The 15,849-nt window shown below is 39.5% G+C and overlaps 2 protein-coding genes, 1 long non-coding RNA gene and 1 other non-coding gene across 7 annotated transcripts in view; 2 read left to right on the top strand and 2 right to left on the bottom strand.

Moving 5' to 3' along the window:
- Positions 1 to 15,849, top strand: part of LOC101744498 (neurobeachin) — a 573,788-nt gene that overhangs the window by 43,832 nt on the left and 514,107 nt on the right. The gene's annotated exons all lie outside the window — the stretch shown is intronic.
- Positions 1 to 15,849, top strand: part of LOC134200131 (uncharacterized) — a 109,395-nt gene that overhangs the window by 23,135 nt on the left and 70,411 nt on the right. The window lies entirely within an intron of this gene.
- On the bottom strand, positions 1,588 to 1,660 carry TRNAA-AGC (transfer RNA alanine (anticodon AGC)). Its single transcript has one exon. It is a non-coding gene; the product is annotated as a tRNA-Ala (tRNA).
- Positions 13,705 to 15,559, bottom strand: LOC134200129 (fibroin heavy chain-like). The gene has a single exon (XM_062672224.1). It carries the CDS (start codon positions 14,677 to 14,679, stop codon positions 14,284 to 14,286), a length of 396 nt encoding a protein of 131 aa, XP_062528208.1. The 5' UTR covers positions 14,680 to 15,559; the 3' UTR covers positions 13,705 to 14,283.

Here is a 15,849-nt window from a genome sequence, read left to right as displayed (position 1 = left end):
AATTATGAAAAATTCAAATTTACTAAAAAATGAAAAATAAATAATAGTTTAAAAAAAACTAACAAAATACGCTTTTGTAGAAAATCCAACTAAAATACAGAAAATAAATTTTAATAAACTTGAATTAAAAATAATGTACGAAAAAATGATTTTATTGTAAAAAAGCGTGGGGTGCTTTTTAGGATATTATCAAAATAACCCTTCTACTCATATCTGTTCATAAAATATTTATAACTACTACTTATATCATGCACCAACTCTTTAGTATCCGGGAACATATTACACGAATTCGTTTTGTTTACACGCATACACGAATGCCCCGGTCGATGAAAACAACATTGTTTTACGTAATTAAAACAAATATCTCCTAAAACAACATCATCATCGTATTTATAAACAATGCATTCAAATAAATGGGCATAAATTTGAGTGATTGTTTTAAACAAATCAACAGAGCGTGTAAGGGAGGGCCGTGCGCGACTCGAGTGGTACCAGGGCGACAGAGATGACAAAGAGAAAACGCCGAGCCCTTGAGTGTCCTTTTACAGAGGCCTGCCGTGCGAGCTAGTGTTGTTCTCGGCTCGCAACTGAAACCTACATAATTACGAATGTACTGAAGTGGTTGTTTCACGCTCTCATTTCATTTCCTCCCTCGTTGAGTATGTATCGTATATAATACAGATCAAGTGCGATGTAACGTTGTTAATGATGTCAGACAATGCTCAAGTGTGGATGGCTCATTTGCTAGTCCAGGAGCTATCTACCGCAAAAAAGATATTCTATTTTGAATTCAATGCTATCTATTTTCGCATAACTATTATAGATGAATACGCGTGTAGTTTTTATAAAAATATTCGTATGTAACCTCAGGTTAATCTTCTTCTTCTATATATATAAACATGAATTGCTGTTCGTTAGTTTTGCTAAAACTCGAGAACGGCTGGACCGACCGGCTAATTTTGGTCTTGAATTATTTGTGGAAGTCCAGAGAAGATTTAAAGGGTAGATAAATATACGAAAATGCTTGGATATAATAAAAACAACAATTTTGTTTTTCTTTTGATGTGTCCCCCGTCGGACTGATTCCAAAGTTTATTTTATACAAAAGTTTAGATCTTTTATTTATCGATTGAGGCATTACGAAGTCTGTCGGTTCAGCTAGTTTGTTATAAAGATGACATAAATGAAAATTTGAATATTGAAAGATTAGAAAGAACATAAGAAATATAAAAACATTTTTTGAATTGTAAAATATAAAAAACATAAAAAAGTGGTGAAGCAATAGCTTTAAATGTTGTTTCTCTTTATAAGAGCAACTCAATGTGCTATAGTTTTACTAAGATAAACTGTATTTTGATGTAAATAAAATAATACATTATATACATAATTCATTGCAACAAATTAAAATATACATTTTAAATGTACAAATAGGAACGTTAAGCTTAAGAACGGTATCCTATACTTCATATATTATAACTAGTGTTGTCTTACCTGAGCTTAAATAAAAAACACTTTAATTTTCACAGAATGTAGTATACTGATACGTATTAACAGTAGTAAAAAAATCAAAAAAATTTAATTTTGCTTTGGAGGCGCCGGGTATCGATCCCGGTACCTCTCGCATGCTAAGCGAGCGCTCTACCATCTGAGCTACGCCCCCTGTTGATTACGCAGTTAAATACAAGTCTTACCTTTCTAAAGAAGTACTTGATCCAAATAACGTATTCGTATTATCAATTGCGAAAAGTCGTAACTACCTTGTCCACTCACCAATATTCATTATAAAATTTAATACTAACCACGTAGCATATTATATCGAATGTATCTTGGATGTACCCGCGCGCCACCTGGCGATCCTTCACAGAGTTTCACTACAATCGTGTGAAGCAGTAATGCGTTTCGGTTTGAAGCAAGGTGGGTGGCGCATTTACGTCGTAGATGTCTATGGGCTCCAGTAACCGTTCAACACCGGGTGGGCTGTGAGCTCGACCTCCCATCTAAGCAATAAAAAAAATTGAATGAATGGAATAGAAACACACAGACATTTATTATTTTTTATAGATGAAATGTATAAATCAACAGAGAAATACAACGAGCAACGTGACATAATTACAGATTTCTAAAAGACTATGCATTAAAAATTAGCTTCAGACAGCTAGTCTGCGACCGACTGTGAATTTCTTAAGACTCTTGTCCTTGTAATGTGAATACATAATTATTTTGTATGAAGTTTGTAAACATAAATATATTATCGTTGAGATGCAGACTTTAAAATGTGTAATATGATAACGGTGCTTTATTTATAAAACACGTTTCGCATTAAAACTGCATAATCTCAAAACATACAAATTTTACAGGAGAGTGTTTTAAAGGTTTAACATGTGATATTTTTAATATTAATCATCTTTACAACGTTATGTTTTTAATTTTTTACCAGTTACATTATATGTAAAATGATGTATTAATTTTGTTAATAGTAGTCAAAACATAGCTAAACTAAAAAAAAACTAAACTACGCCCTTTTGATAGTATTTATGAGAAAAATACTGGTGATACCAAATGTTTACGCATATTAACTCAATTTCGAATATTTTTGGAAATTGTGCACTTTTAATGCGAAAAGACGATTTGAGAAACAAAAATTTCAATTACTACTTTCAAAATTGTTAAGGAGAAACTGTGTGAAGTGACGTGGTGCTCAGCCGGTGCTCTTGTGCGATGTTTCATCAAAAGTACTGTCCTGAATTATTTACGAGACAATTTTTATCATGTTGAATAATAATAGTAATATGTGGTTGTGTTTCACCTTGATTTCCTGTGTTTTATGTTAGCCTGGTACAAATATACTTATTTACCCTAGATAGTGAAGTTTTCGTTCTAGTTTTTTGTAATTTAGTTTTGAAGCAGATCATGGACAGCAGCAATAATGAAAAATACAAAAATGAAATGTTCTTCGTTTGATAAATTTTAATATCAATTACAAATTTATTTGTAAATCAACGGACATTAACGATGGATAACACATTAGTCGGTTGTGACCACGAAAACTGTAAACAATTAGAAACCTCGGATATATATATGTAATGACAATAAAAAACTCCATATTAAATCGTAAAACTAGTCTTAATTATGTCTACGACTCGGGAAAAATGAAGAAATTACTATAATATGCAGTGAGTCGCCTTTATAATCTTTGATCAAAAAACTATTGCGCGGAATAGGTTAAACTGATTACAGAAAACCGTTTTTGTAAAAATAATCTTGAATTAGGTACTGATATATTTTTTAATTAAATATTTGGCTTTTGTTTGTCATCAGACCACGGATTTTTGCAAATAGATACTTTAACCCATACCTTCGTATATTCTGTGTACTCAAATGTCAGTTTTGTTATGATCTTATTGATAACTTCAAAACAGTTTTCTAATTCAGAGCCTGAAAGTCAGAGCCCTGAAACTGCGATACTTTAAGACAAATATTTTTTCTGTATGGAAACTAGCGACATCTTGTAGCGGCTGCCCCTAAACTTATATGTTGTTAAACTTAAGGCCTTTAATTTTGTTATAACTAAACACAGAAAATAAAAAAAATCATACAAGTATTTATTTGTTATAGACAAATTAATTGATTAAATTTTATTAATTTGTGGTTTCTGAAAATTTACAAAATCCTTCATTTAAAATAAAATATAGGTTATGTATATGTTATGTTACTGCCATCTACAGGAGTAATGAGAAACTAATCGAAGCGAAGCCATCTAGTGGCCGACGCCTGTAAACATATTTTTGAGTTGCGTATCTATAACTAATTTATGTGTATTATCTATGGTGAAAGTAGTTATGACTTGTACATTTTTAAAACTTTCTACAGGCTTGCGGTTTATAACTATTCGAATGTCTTTTCAGAGGTACGGTACTTAGTTCGTAGAAAAATATTTAAATAATTTATTAAATGAACGGGTGACATTGATGAATGGAGTACCATATCTGAGGCAACGGCTCCATTTCTTTTATGCCCATGATGATGTCATCGCCGTCAACAGCAATGAGATCTTCAATTAATTATAAAAAAATAAACACTTTCAACAAAATAAAATAAAACATTTTATTAGGCTGTAGGCAGCGGTTTTGCCCCTGGTATTACTGACGCCCATGAGTAATAGCTAAACACTCTCCATCATAAGGGCCGTATGCTAGTCCGTAAACAGATCTACTACGGCCGTAGGCCGTAGTAGATCTGTTTTTTACTAATAAACTATTAAAGTATTTTTTTTTAAATCAATGCCGAATTAATACAGCGCCTCTCAGATTCTCAACTCAATTCAAATGATTTATTTGCCAGAGACATGGTACATAAATAAAGGTATTATAAAAATTTAACATTCCAGCATGCTCTAACTCGAATAAAAAGTGTGCAAATATAAAATTATATATAATCATTGTGGAAGGATGTGGGAACCCACCACAATTACATCCCAAGAGAGTCATGGACAGAGAAACATTTAAACTGTTTCAAGGCCATGACCACGACCCTCAGTAATGAGGGAACCGACGCAAGGAGGAGGATATATAATAATGGAAGAGGAAAAATATCAGTGGATATAAATTTAGATTTACAACTATCCAAAAAACTACAAGATGTAGGAATTTGAACGATATGAAAGCTGGTACTCCTAATTCATTCCAAATCGTGGTCGGACCGCACCCAGATAATAAAATGAAGCTGAATTATTGTAATTCAATAATCACAAGAGACGTCATCATGACCTAGATTTTAGGTTTTTCACACAGCACGCAGCCTCGCTCCCCCCAGGTACTAGGCATTCAGAGCGCGGCAGGAGGTGAGCTCGCCTAGTGTTTCCTTTGATGACGGCTCTGCCCCAGTTGGAGAGTGCACAGGTTAATTCTTTTGTCGTGCCACGCTGTGACGCGCTACTACGCGTTTTGATTTCTACAATATCAAAAGACAAAACCAATGAAAGATACTTTTTTTTTAATTTACGATCATCGTCGATGTCGAATACGGATTCCATCTTTCGAATTATTGGCTCCTGAAATGAAAACGAAAAACGATATTATAGTTACTAAAAAATAAATAATAGTTTAAACTATTAACTAAAAAAATACGCTTTTATAGAAAATCCAACAAAAAAATACAAAACAAATTTGAATAAAAATAGTATAAGAAAAAATGTATTTATTGTAAAAAGCGTGGGGTGTTTTTCAGGATATTATCAAAATAACCCTTCTACTCATATCTGTTCATAAAATATTTATAACTATTGATACCATGCACCCCACATTCTTTTACAATAAAATCATTTTTTCTTACCCTATTTTTAATTCAAATTTACTAAAATTTATTTTCTATTTTTTACTTGATTTTCATATTATTCAATGATTTTTTTAAAATATTAAATTGTCATCGGTCCTTAATAAGTATGCCAAATTTCGAGTTAATCCGACGTTTTGAAGGGGGTCAAAATCATGTTCAAAGATTCCGTTACATATATACTAACATAATATATATACGTCTGAAGCTAATAAAAGCGTGTTAAAAATGAATGGTTTTTAGGATGTATGTGCTCCTCAATCCATTCTATTTAAAATTGGTTCTTCGGGAATGTTCTGTCACAGTGCATTTAATGGATGAGAGATGACGCGCGTTTAGTTTCAAAAATTGTTGTATGCGAGTGTAAGAAACTCCTGGCAATAGAATCAGTGCGGCTGGGTTTCATTGGCTGGAAATAAATTCCAAGCATGCTGAAGATCTTTCGCAGCCTTGAGCGCTGGCATTCCTTCCTCCCACCGTAGGTGCATAGTGCGAGGAAATGTGTTAGAGACTCATGGTTAGAAAATAATTCTAATTTCACCTTTAAATCGCTTTTAAGTAAAGCCCAATAGGCAAAAGAGGGCATTCCATTTACATTTATTTTTCATTGGCGGCGAGAAGGCTGGTGACATCATTAGTGTATTTAGGTACATGTTATATAGCCTGGATGAGAAAAGAGGAGGGTTGGCGTCGGTATGCCAACTACCTAGCTGTAAAAATATAACGCCGAGCAAAGGGTGGCGGTCAACTGTCTCGAACTGTCTCTGCGGTAGGCAGCGGCTTGGCTCTGCCCCTGGCATTGCTGAAGTCCATGGGCGACGGTAACCACTCACCATCAGGTGGGCCGTATGCTCGTCTGCCTACAAGGGCAATAAAAAAAAAATAGGCCTTCGGTAGCCCAGAAGAACTAAACCACCTCTGAAATTCTGCTGTGGCAGGACGCGAGAACCCACCACTAGTAATTTTCCCAAGAAAACCTTTTCTTCGTAAAGGTCACGACCCACAGCACTGAGGAACACGACGCACGGAGGAGGAGGATATAATTGATAATACTCGTAGGAACTATTTGTGCGCATTAAATTGAATTGACAATGATAATCAATCTGTACGTCGTGTGCATCTGTATTTCGGTTGGGTTGACCGCACAGATTAATTCCGTAGTAATCAAGCCCCGGGCGGCGTGCTGATCAAGTGTCCGTAACATGTGCATTAACTCCTCTGCGGTACCAGGGCGACATGCCGGACAGGCGGTTTACTGGAGAATGGTTTTGACGTTTCATTCATAAAAACTATTCGGGAACTTAATCACTATCACAATGCAATTTATGTCTGAAGTTTTGTTTTGGTCTTTATAAACATCTTTAATTTTTATTGCAACAGATGTGTAGCTACTACAGACTATAGACATAATGTAGAAGTCGCCGGTGTCGGATTTACCCCAAGTAGGCAAGTTTGACGATAGAACTAGAATAAAATCAAATCCCGGTTTCCAATAATCAAGCTGTCGTCGATTCTTAAAATGATGTTTTAATAAACGCTAAGTTGAAGTGTTCAAAGCGATCGATAAGTCAATATCGCGTTTGATAATGGATGTACAGTCTTTCGTTGCATTAATTGTTGAGTTTTTCAGTAGCACGGCGGGCGGAGGGGCTGAGGATATCCAATTTAAGTTTGTTCGGCTTTCGGCGTCTTGCTTCTTACTTTGTTGGTTGGCGTAATTTAAAAGCGAACTGAATGGAATTTTTTAAAAAAATGTTAGAAGGATGGGCTTATAATCAATTTGTTTGATTAACGAAGCCCTTTTCAAAGGTTACACGGATTCGGAATTTTCCCTTTTAAAAGAAAGAAGTTTTCACAAAATAGGGTTTATTGGCTTTTCATTAATTATCGACTTAATATAGGATATTTATTTATTTATTGCTTAGATGGGTGGACGAGCTCACGGTCCACCTGGTGTTAAGTGGTTACTGGAGCCCATAGACATCCACAACGTAAATGCGCCACTCACCTTGAGATATAAGTTCTAAAGTCTCAGTATAGTTACAACAGCTGCCCCACCCTTCAAACCGAAACGCATTACTGCTTCACGGCAAAAATAGGCAGGGTGGTGATACCTACCCGCGCGGACTCACAAGAGGTCCTACCACCAGTAATATTGATACCAGGATATTGAAGGATACCATTTTCGAGTTAAACAAATAAACGTGTTGTCGCGACGGAGATCGAAAATGGACTGAAGCTATTAGGAACTATGGTTTACTGCTTGCCACTGAAAATACTGACTGAGCAGGAAAATAGGGGCGTGTCAGCAGTAAAGGATGCAGGGCCGTCTTATAACGGTACGATTAGTTAAATTGTTCGTTTGAATCGAAACAAGTGGAAGTCTACATAATAAATAAATAAATAAATAATAGACGATCTGGTATCGTTCGACGTATACAAGAAACATGTGATGTTTTAGCTTTGTAATGAGGGTGGATCCTACTTCTTGCGTCAATAATCCTCAATGCTGAGTATCGAGGCCTCTTTTAATAACTTTCTACTGGATTATCCTCCTGATTATATGATAAATCAGTAAATATTTATATACACATAGTTTGAGCTGGTGTTGGTTTTAAAAGCGAACATGACTAGTTGATGTCGCGGTGTCCTGTTAAATCATTACTCATAACTCATGTTATGAAGTGGTTCGATTCCAGAGGAGGAACCAGTTTGTCTAAATAAAAGTACTGTATACAAAACTATACAGAAACCCTTCCTGCCTGATGTTTTCCTGTTTGTCTTCCATAATTTCTTTTAGTCTTTGTTAGCGCGATGCGCCTTTTATCAATTTTTTTCTATTTATCAATAAACGTATAAAATTCATGTGTACGTAAGATATTGGATACAGGAGCAAAAAATGAGAAAAAAATCAAACTCGCAAAATTACATTTGTTTTACTATATCGGTTACTTGCAGTAGATCCATGGATCAATGAAAAGATAAAACAATGTTATCACATTGTGTATGTAAAAATGAGCTATTGAAACATATCCGTTTCTATGTAACCTTTGTTAAGAATAAACTCGCCCCTATTTTGTGGCTTGCACCAACTCTCATAACGGGTTTTTCCGCAGCATTCGTCTACCAAACAGCCTGGCCATTGTTAGTTCCCGATTCACTTGAACTTTTTCATCTTACTTTGCAAATAACGTACAAAAATATTTTCTATCGCTATTAGGCGATTTATAATGGATAAGTTTCCATCTTGGCTAGATTACATAGCAGTAAAAGACGTACAATGTTGATAAAATATTATGTAAGAATATCTATCTCACATGTTTTACAAGGTACCTGATGGTGACTGGTCCCCGTCGTCTCGAACCATGGTCTACTGCTAAACTCTAGCAGAAATGTATCTCTTAAGATCTCGAAGATATTTTACAAAACCCTACGATTTAGTATACAAGTTTCCTTGACCCCAAAGCACCGAATTTACGTGTTTGTCTATCTTTAGGCTTGAGCATCACGTGAATATGAATCAATTAGTGTCAAAAGGCTAAGCCAAGACTAGACTTAACAAATTAATTATATTTCAGTGCTGTTATAATGTGAGCCGAAGATAACATCGTATACTGGATAATTAAGTAAAACCGTTGAGAGCTTGGCTTAAACTTGTGTCAATTTACTTATTAGAACTTAACAACAAAAATTATCGCTGACTAAATCACGAGACGCACTTAGTATATTTTACAAATTACATATATATTTTTTTACAAATTATATAAAATACAATTCAGGTTCCGACATTTGCTTATGTGGTTCGGTAACTAATCTACTTAACATCAGATAGGGCATGAGCCCATCAAATTATTAAGAGCTGTAAAAAAACCAAAGATTAAAACTTTCCTTTTTACACTTGACGACATAAAAAGTGTACTCATCGAATCTTCTTCTGTTTCCAATTAAGTGTTTTTTCTGCGAATCCGATTCAAAACAAAAGTCTCGATTGATTGGTTTCCTTCCAATATAAATGGTTACGTAAATAATTAATACAGACTGTATTTGTTCGTATAATAACTACTGGATTTCGTTACTTCTATAAACCGAAAGGTACTGAACACGTTTTCGTATGACGTGAAGACCCAGATAAATAAATTGCGTGCACAATAGAACGGGCTGTAGGAGGCACGTAAGACGATAAGTGGATTACGTCCTTTGCGCTGTGTAAAGAGCCATCGGCGTGTGTGGAATTGTGTGGTCTCTAAACGCTTTAAGTAATTCTTTGGTAAAACATCTCTCTATGAAATATATGAATGAATTGGTATTTATTTTTCAACTTGGAACCACGTTTTCACCACGGGGTGAGTTTAAATGAATAGTACTTATTCGTGGTTTTCTACGTAATTTTGCTTATATGTAACTTAATTTAATGTAATTCTTAACTGAAGTCGTCGTGGTACAAAAAGCAAGACGTCCGCTGTACTCGAATTTAGCGACGCGACTGTGTTGATGTTTCGTGAAATTCTGCAGGCATATTCTAATGAAATGCGTACCTGACACATGCTTACGTACAACTTCCACGGTAAAAAAAAAAGACCGAGTAAAAAAAATGAAGAAAAAAATATATAAAATTTTCGTAATAGTTGGTAGGGCGTATTGCGAGCCCGCACGGGTAGGTGCTAGTATTCTGCCGATTCCTGCCGTCGCGTAGTCCGGTTTGGAGGTGGAACAGCCCTTAGACACAATTGAGGCTTCGATTTCTATTCTCATGGAAGAAAGGGTGGTGGTATCTAACCATGCGAGCGTACAGGATGCTCTAAGCAACTGTAAGATCTCTATATACTGCGGTAACGGCTCACACCAGATGGGCAGTGAGCTCGTTCTCTTATGTGCGCAATTACCGAATAAACTGGTAAATTTATTGGTGGTAGGACCTCTTGTGAGTCCGCACGGGTAGGTACCACAACCCCGCCTATTTCTGCCGTGAAGCAGTAATGCGTTTCGGTTTGAAGGGTGGGGCAGACGTTCTAACTATACTGAGACCTTACAACTTATATCTCAAGGAGGGTGGCGCATTTACGTTGTAGATGTCTATGGGATCCAGTAATCATTTAACACCATGGGGGCTGTGAGCTTGTCCACCAGTCTAAGCAATAAAAAGAAAAAAACCGCAATGTTCAATGAAATATAAGATTTAAATCGACCTCGTGATTCAGTCAGTTCATAAACAGACTGAATTTCGTCAGAGTAATGAACAAAGTTTAAATCAAGACATTTTTCGAAGATTTAGAATCTCTTGAAACAAATTTAAGTGAGTGGTCGTTATTCGGCCGGTGTTGCGTTGAGTTCTCCCGATCCTTAAGTTGTTAAAGTTTAATCTCGATTTCGCGAAATCAAATAAAAGTTACCAAACATCCGCCCTGTAATCTCCGTAGTTCTATTTCTTATAAACTGGTCAAGGGGAGAGATCGTTAAAGGAGTTTCAAAAACTTTATCTCGACGTTGTCGACGTGCCGGCGTCAGAACCCTTTACCGGTGGAGAGGAACTTATAAATCCAAAGGAATATAATTATATGGTGCTGTTTGGATCGCTGGAAACATCTTTCGAATTAATCACGATATATTGTCGCGTCACGCACATGTTACTAGAGATTTAAGATAGTCTTGGGTGTAGTGACGAACTTTACGAGAATGCTGTACAGCAAATGGCGCTGTGGCTCGTACCGCAGCAAGATCTATTTTTTTTTATTGCTTAGATGGGTGGACGATCTCACAGCGCACCTGGTGTTAAGTGGTCACTAGAGCCCATGGACATCTACGACGTAAATGCGCCACCCACTTTGAGATATAAGTTCTAAGATCTCAAGTATAGTTACAACGGCTGCCCCACCCTTCAAATCGAATTGCTGCTTCACGGCAGAAATAGGCGGGGTGGTGGTACCTACCCGCGCGGACTAACAATAGGTCCTACCACTAGTAAATTTATCAGTTTATTCGGTAATTGCGCACATTAGAAAACGAGCTCACTGCCCATCTGGTGTAAAATCGTTACCGCAATCTATAGAGATCTTACAGGTGCTTAGATCATCCTGTACGCTCGCACGGTTAGATACCACCACCCTTGAAATAAGAAGACCAACCAAGATATAAGATCTTTGAAGTTTGTTTCTCTTTTCGATTTTTAAACGGTTGTGATCTAATATCGCAGGCGACTTTAAAGCGTTCGCTCTGTTTGTGTCGGAGGTCGGAGGTGTATTCTTAATTAATTTAAGCGTAGCCCGGGGCGGCGCCGGCGCGTCCCGCCGAGGCTCACGTTGCAGAGTTAACGTCTTTAACATTTCGCTCGTTTTAAAACAGAACAGTTCGCCGCTAAATTACATACTCGAATGAGTTTTCGTATAAATTATACGCTTCCCTGGTCGTGACGTGTATTTAATTCAGGTTAGCCTTTCCGAGCTCGTGTTACGCGGAGAGGGGGTCGCGATTTCGGGAATCCGCAAGTTTCAGGGTCGAATTAAATCTTGGGGATTTATACATTGCTACGACATTCCTGTAGCTACTGAGATCTGACTGCGAAGGTCTTGACGCTAGCTGCCCTGGAATCAAACTTATTCAATTTGATGTTAAAATTATTTCACCCGTTTGATACTGTGTGGAGAAAATTAAATGAATATTGGAAAGGTCTGCGCCAGTGGGTGGGTCATGATTCGCTTACAGTGCTCCAGCCAAGCGTGACAGTCGATTCCTTCAGGCTTCGCACGATACTCGTATTGGAATAGTTTGCTGATCGCCGGCTAAGAAGGCTTGTTCTCATATCTACAAGGAGCATAGAAAGGATAAGAAATATTAAATAAATGACAGAATTATGCACCGTTGACTTAAGTGAATTTTGTGAATTACGTTAAATATTTCTGCCGCGAAACCGGCTTAAAGGGTGGAAAAATGGAAATGTAAAATTTAATGTTTACCATATTTATATAAACTAGAGGTCCCGCAGTAGTCGAAATTCGACTATAATTAATTGGAATTGTAAGTTTGTACACTATTATGATTGTATTTTATACTTCTATAATCACAAATTTCGCCAAGGCTACACTAAAAAAATATATTAATAAAGACAAACAATATTTAATCTATTCTCAATTTGACAACAGACGTCAAGAACAAAAGTTTGACAATAAATTGTATGCATGCGTGTGTAATGTATGTAGTGTGTGTAATGTTTTCTTTATTGATTTAATGTACCTTTTATGCATTATTTTAAAAAAATATTAGCATTGTGCACTTCTTCTCTATATTCTCTATAAGTGTGGAAAATTTCATACTCCTCCGTCCGCGCAATTTACGTAAAAAGGGGTACAAACTTTTTTCTTCACGTATTAATATATAGATCATTTCCTATACATAAATTTAATTTATTTAATTCCTGAAAATTTGCACAATGCTTAGGCACGACTAAGGACGTTTTATTAACAAACAGTGATTTGAATCTTTGTACTTTGCTTTTTTTGGTCCATTGCATTTTTTAGGAAAATTGGTAGCTGTCGCACCCATTGAACCACGAAAGCTGTACTGCTGAACAAAGTTTCAATCACATCGGATAAACCACGTATGTACACATAGGACCTGAATAAATAAACAAACAGTACAGATATTCATTTTGTATACATACGTAGTTCTGTATTTGAGGAATGTAATAAGACAGTCGTTTGATTATTTGCCTGAATGGTACTAGGATCTTTAAGTCAAAAATTTTATCACTTTTCATAGCTGTAAAATGGGTCGCGGATTGTCCCATACGCCAGAATTATGGGGAGTTAGCCTTAGCGCGCGGGCCCTGATGATTCAATGAGATGTTAGTTGCATTCAAATCTGTAGTCGTCAGTCTTTAACGCAATACGAAGGGATCATTGTTATTTAACTGAAAAGTTAAAACAGCTTTAACTATCTCGGTGCCGCAGCTCATAGTTGCACTACTCAAAGTGCTCTTCTTCTCCTTAACGAATACTTATTTTGTCATTCATGAAAACTACCTGCGAGCTTAATAGAACCTCAAAAGTGGTTCGAGATTGAAATATATTACATACTAGCTGACGCGGCAGACTTCGCAGTGCCCCAATCGATTTTGTATAAAATAAACTTAAAAAAAACAAAAGGAATCCGTCCGACAGGGGACACATCAAAGAAAAAAATTTTTTTATTTTTATTTAATTCCGACCATTTTCATATCTATCTACCTATTAAACTTTCTCTGAACTTCCACAAACAATTCAAGACCAAAATTAGCCAAATCGGTCCAGCCGTTCCTGAGTTTTAGCGAGACTAACGAACAGCAATTCATTTTTATATATATATAGATAGATTAATGTCACATCCGAGGGGGAACAGTTCCGATTGCAACACCATTTGGTCCGGACGCGTTTTTGAGAAAAATTGTCGCTGCCGTCGCGAACGTGAGTTGTGAGTTGCCCGACATTGTCGTTGTCGCATAGATCGCGACATTGTTGTGCATTCTCAACGCGCTGTCGCTGGCGTCGCGACCTTGAATCCCAAAAACAGTTCGAGCTTGTTGTTGTGCACTCGTAACGCCAACTCATTATCACCCATCCATTTCATATATTAAATTCATTTATATATTCGGCGAGCAAAACAGTCTCTTTCGAGACTAAAACTCCACTGAGATCACCGCTTGTTGTGGCATTCTCACAACCCAGTGGAGCCCCACCTTCCCAACTTTCCACCCCAATTCCCAGCCGACTGCCGTTTTCACGGCAAAGGCACTCCCCCCCTTGTTGCTGGCACAGCGCAGGGGGTATAACTCCCACTCAGGGGACTCGCCTTTCGGCGAGTTTGCTTTAAGTCCCGGGGACGCCCCCCCCGGGCACACGTCACCATGAGTGACACCAACGCTGCGCTATTCATCAAGTTCGTCCGCGACTTCTGTCCGGACATAGTCGCAAGGTTCGAAGTTTACAAGGCCGGCCTTGACGCGCCGGCACTCCGCGACTCTCCGTTGTCGCCCCCCGCGCCGGTACCTCGCGACTCGCCGATGTCGCCCCCCACCCCCGCGCCTGCGTCGATCGCGTCTTGCGCGGCATCGAGCTCCGGCTCCGACTCCGAGTCGGAGATGGAGTTCGAGTCGGCCGCCAGCCCCGAACCCGGAACCTCGGAAGGGTTCACCACCGTCGCGCGCGGCAAAAAACGCGCCCGCGCTGTGGATCCGCCCACGGCGCCCAAACAACCCAAGGCCGCGAACGCCTCGCGGCCGAAGACCGTCATAACCCCGGACTCCCCTCGCCGTGCAACCCCGTCGCCGCGCCCCGGGCCCGCGCCCGTCCGAAAAGTTCCCGCGCCGCCGCCGGTCATCCTGCGGGAAAAGTCTTCTTGGGATCGCGTGTCCCTGGCCCTTAAGGCCCAAAAGATCAATGTCGTCCATGCGAGGAATATCCCGCATGGAATTCAGATCAAGGTTGAAACATCCGACGACCATAGGTCGTTGACCGCGTACCTCCGCAAGGAACGCATAGGGTATCATACCTATGCGCTCCAGGAGGAGCGTGAACTCCGCGTCGTAATACGCGGAGTCCCCAAAGAGCTCGACGTCGAGCAAATTAAGAATGACCTGGTAGGTCAGTCCTACCCCGTCATAAGTGTGCACCGGATGCACAGCGGGCGCGACAAATTCGCGTATGATATGGTGCTCGTAGCACTAGAAGCCACACCGGAGGGCAAGAAAATTGCCTCATGTCTCCGCACCGTGTGCGGCCTATCGGGGGTCACCGTAGAGGCCCCCTACAAACGCGGCACTCCCGGGCAGTGCCACCGTTGCCAACTCTATGGCCACTCCGCGCGTAACTGCAACGCGCGACCGCGTTGCGTGAAGTGCTTAGACGATCACGCGACCACCGATTGCTCGCGCGTAAAGGAGACAGCGACGGAGCCGCCGAGCTGTGTACTCTGCCGCAAGCAGGGACACACGGCCAACTACCGTGGATGCCCCAAGGCTCCACGGAAGCGCCCGGCAAACGCGCCCCCTAAAACCGCTGGCCCAAAGACTTCGGCGCCCCGCGCGCCGAAACCGGCTTTCGTACCGGCTCCGGTGCCCACCGTCTCCGCGTGGGCGAAACCGTTGCCGTTCACGAAGGCAGGAACGACACCGGCACCCCAACCGCGGTACGCGCCGCAACCTCTACTCGCGCCGCGCCCCGCCCCCGCGCCCGCGCCCGGTCCCGCGCCTCGCCCCGGCCCCGCGCACTCAAACGACTTCACAATTATTCGCGACTACATCGCCGCGATAAACATCGACCGAATGCGTGCATTCGCCGACGCCATGCGCAGAGCGGTCACGGCCGAAGACCGCCTAAACGCGACGTTCGAATACATCGACGTCATCGAGTCCGTCCAGCGCACGCTGGTTTGATTACCGGTAATCAATGGCGTGCAACGCGAGATTAAAACCCCATTCTTTGAAGTTAGCATTCTACAATGCTAACGGACTCGCGCGTCAGCGCGACCAGGTTTATGAGTTTCTACGTG

The sequence above is a fragment of the Bombyx mori genome, chromosome 14 (genome assembly GCF_030269925.1).
Source record: "Bombyx mori chromosome 14, ASM3026992v2".
NCBI lineage: Eukaryota > Metazoa > Arthropoda > Insecta > Lepidoptera > Bombycidae > Bombyx > Bombyx mori.
Note: the sequence above shows the minus strand (reverse complement) of the source record. Positions and strands in the feature narration are given on the sequence as shown.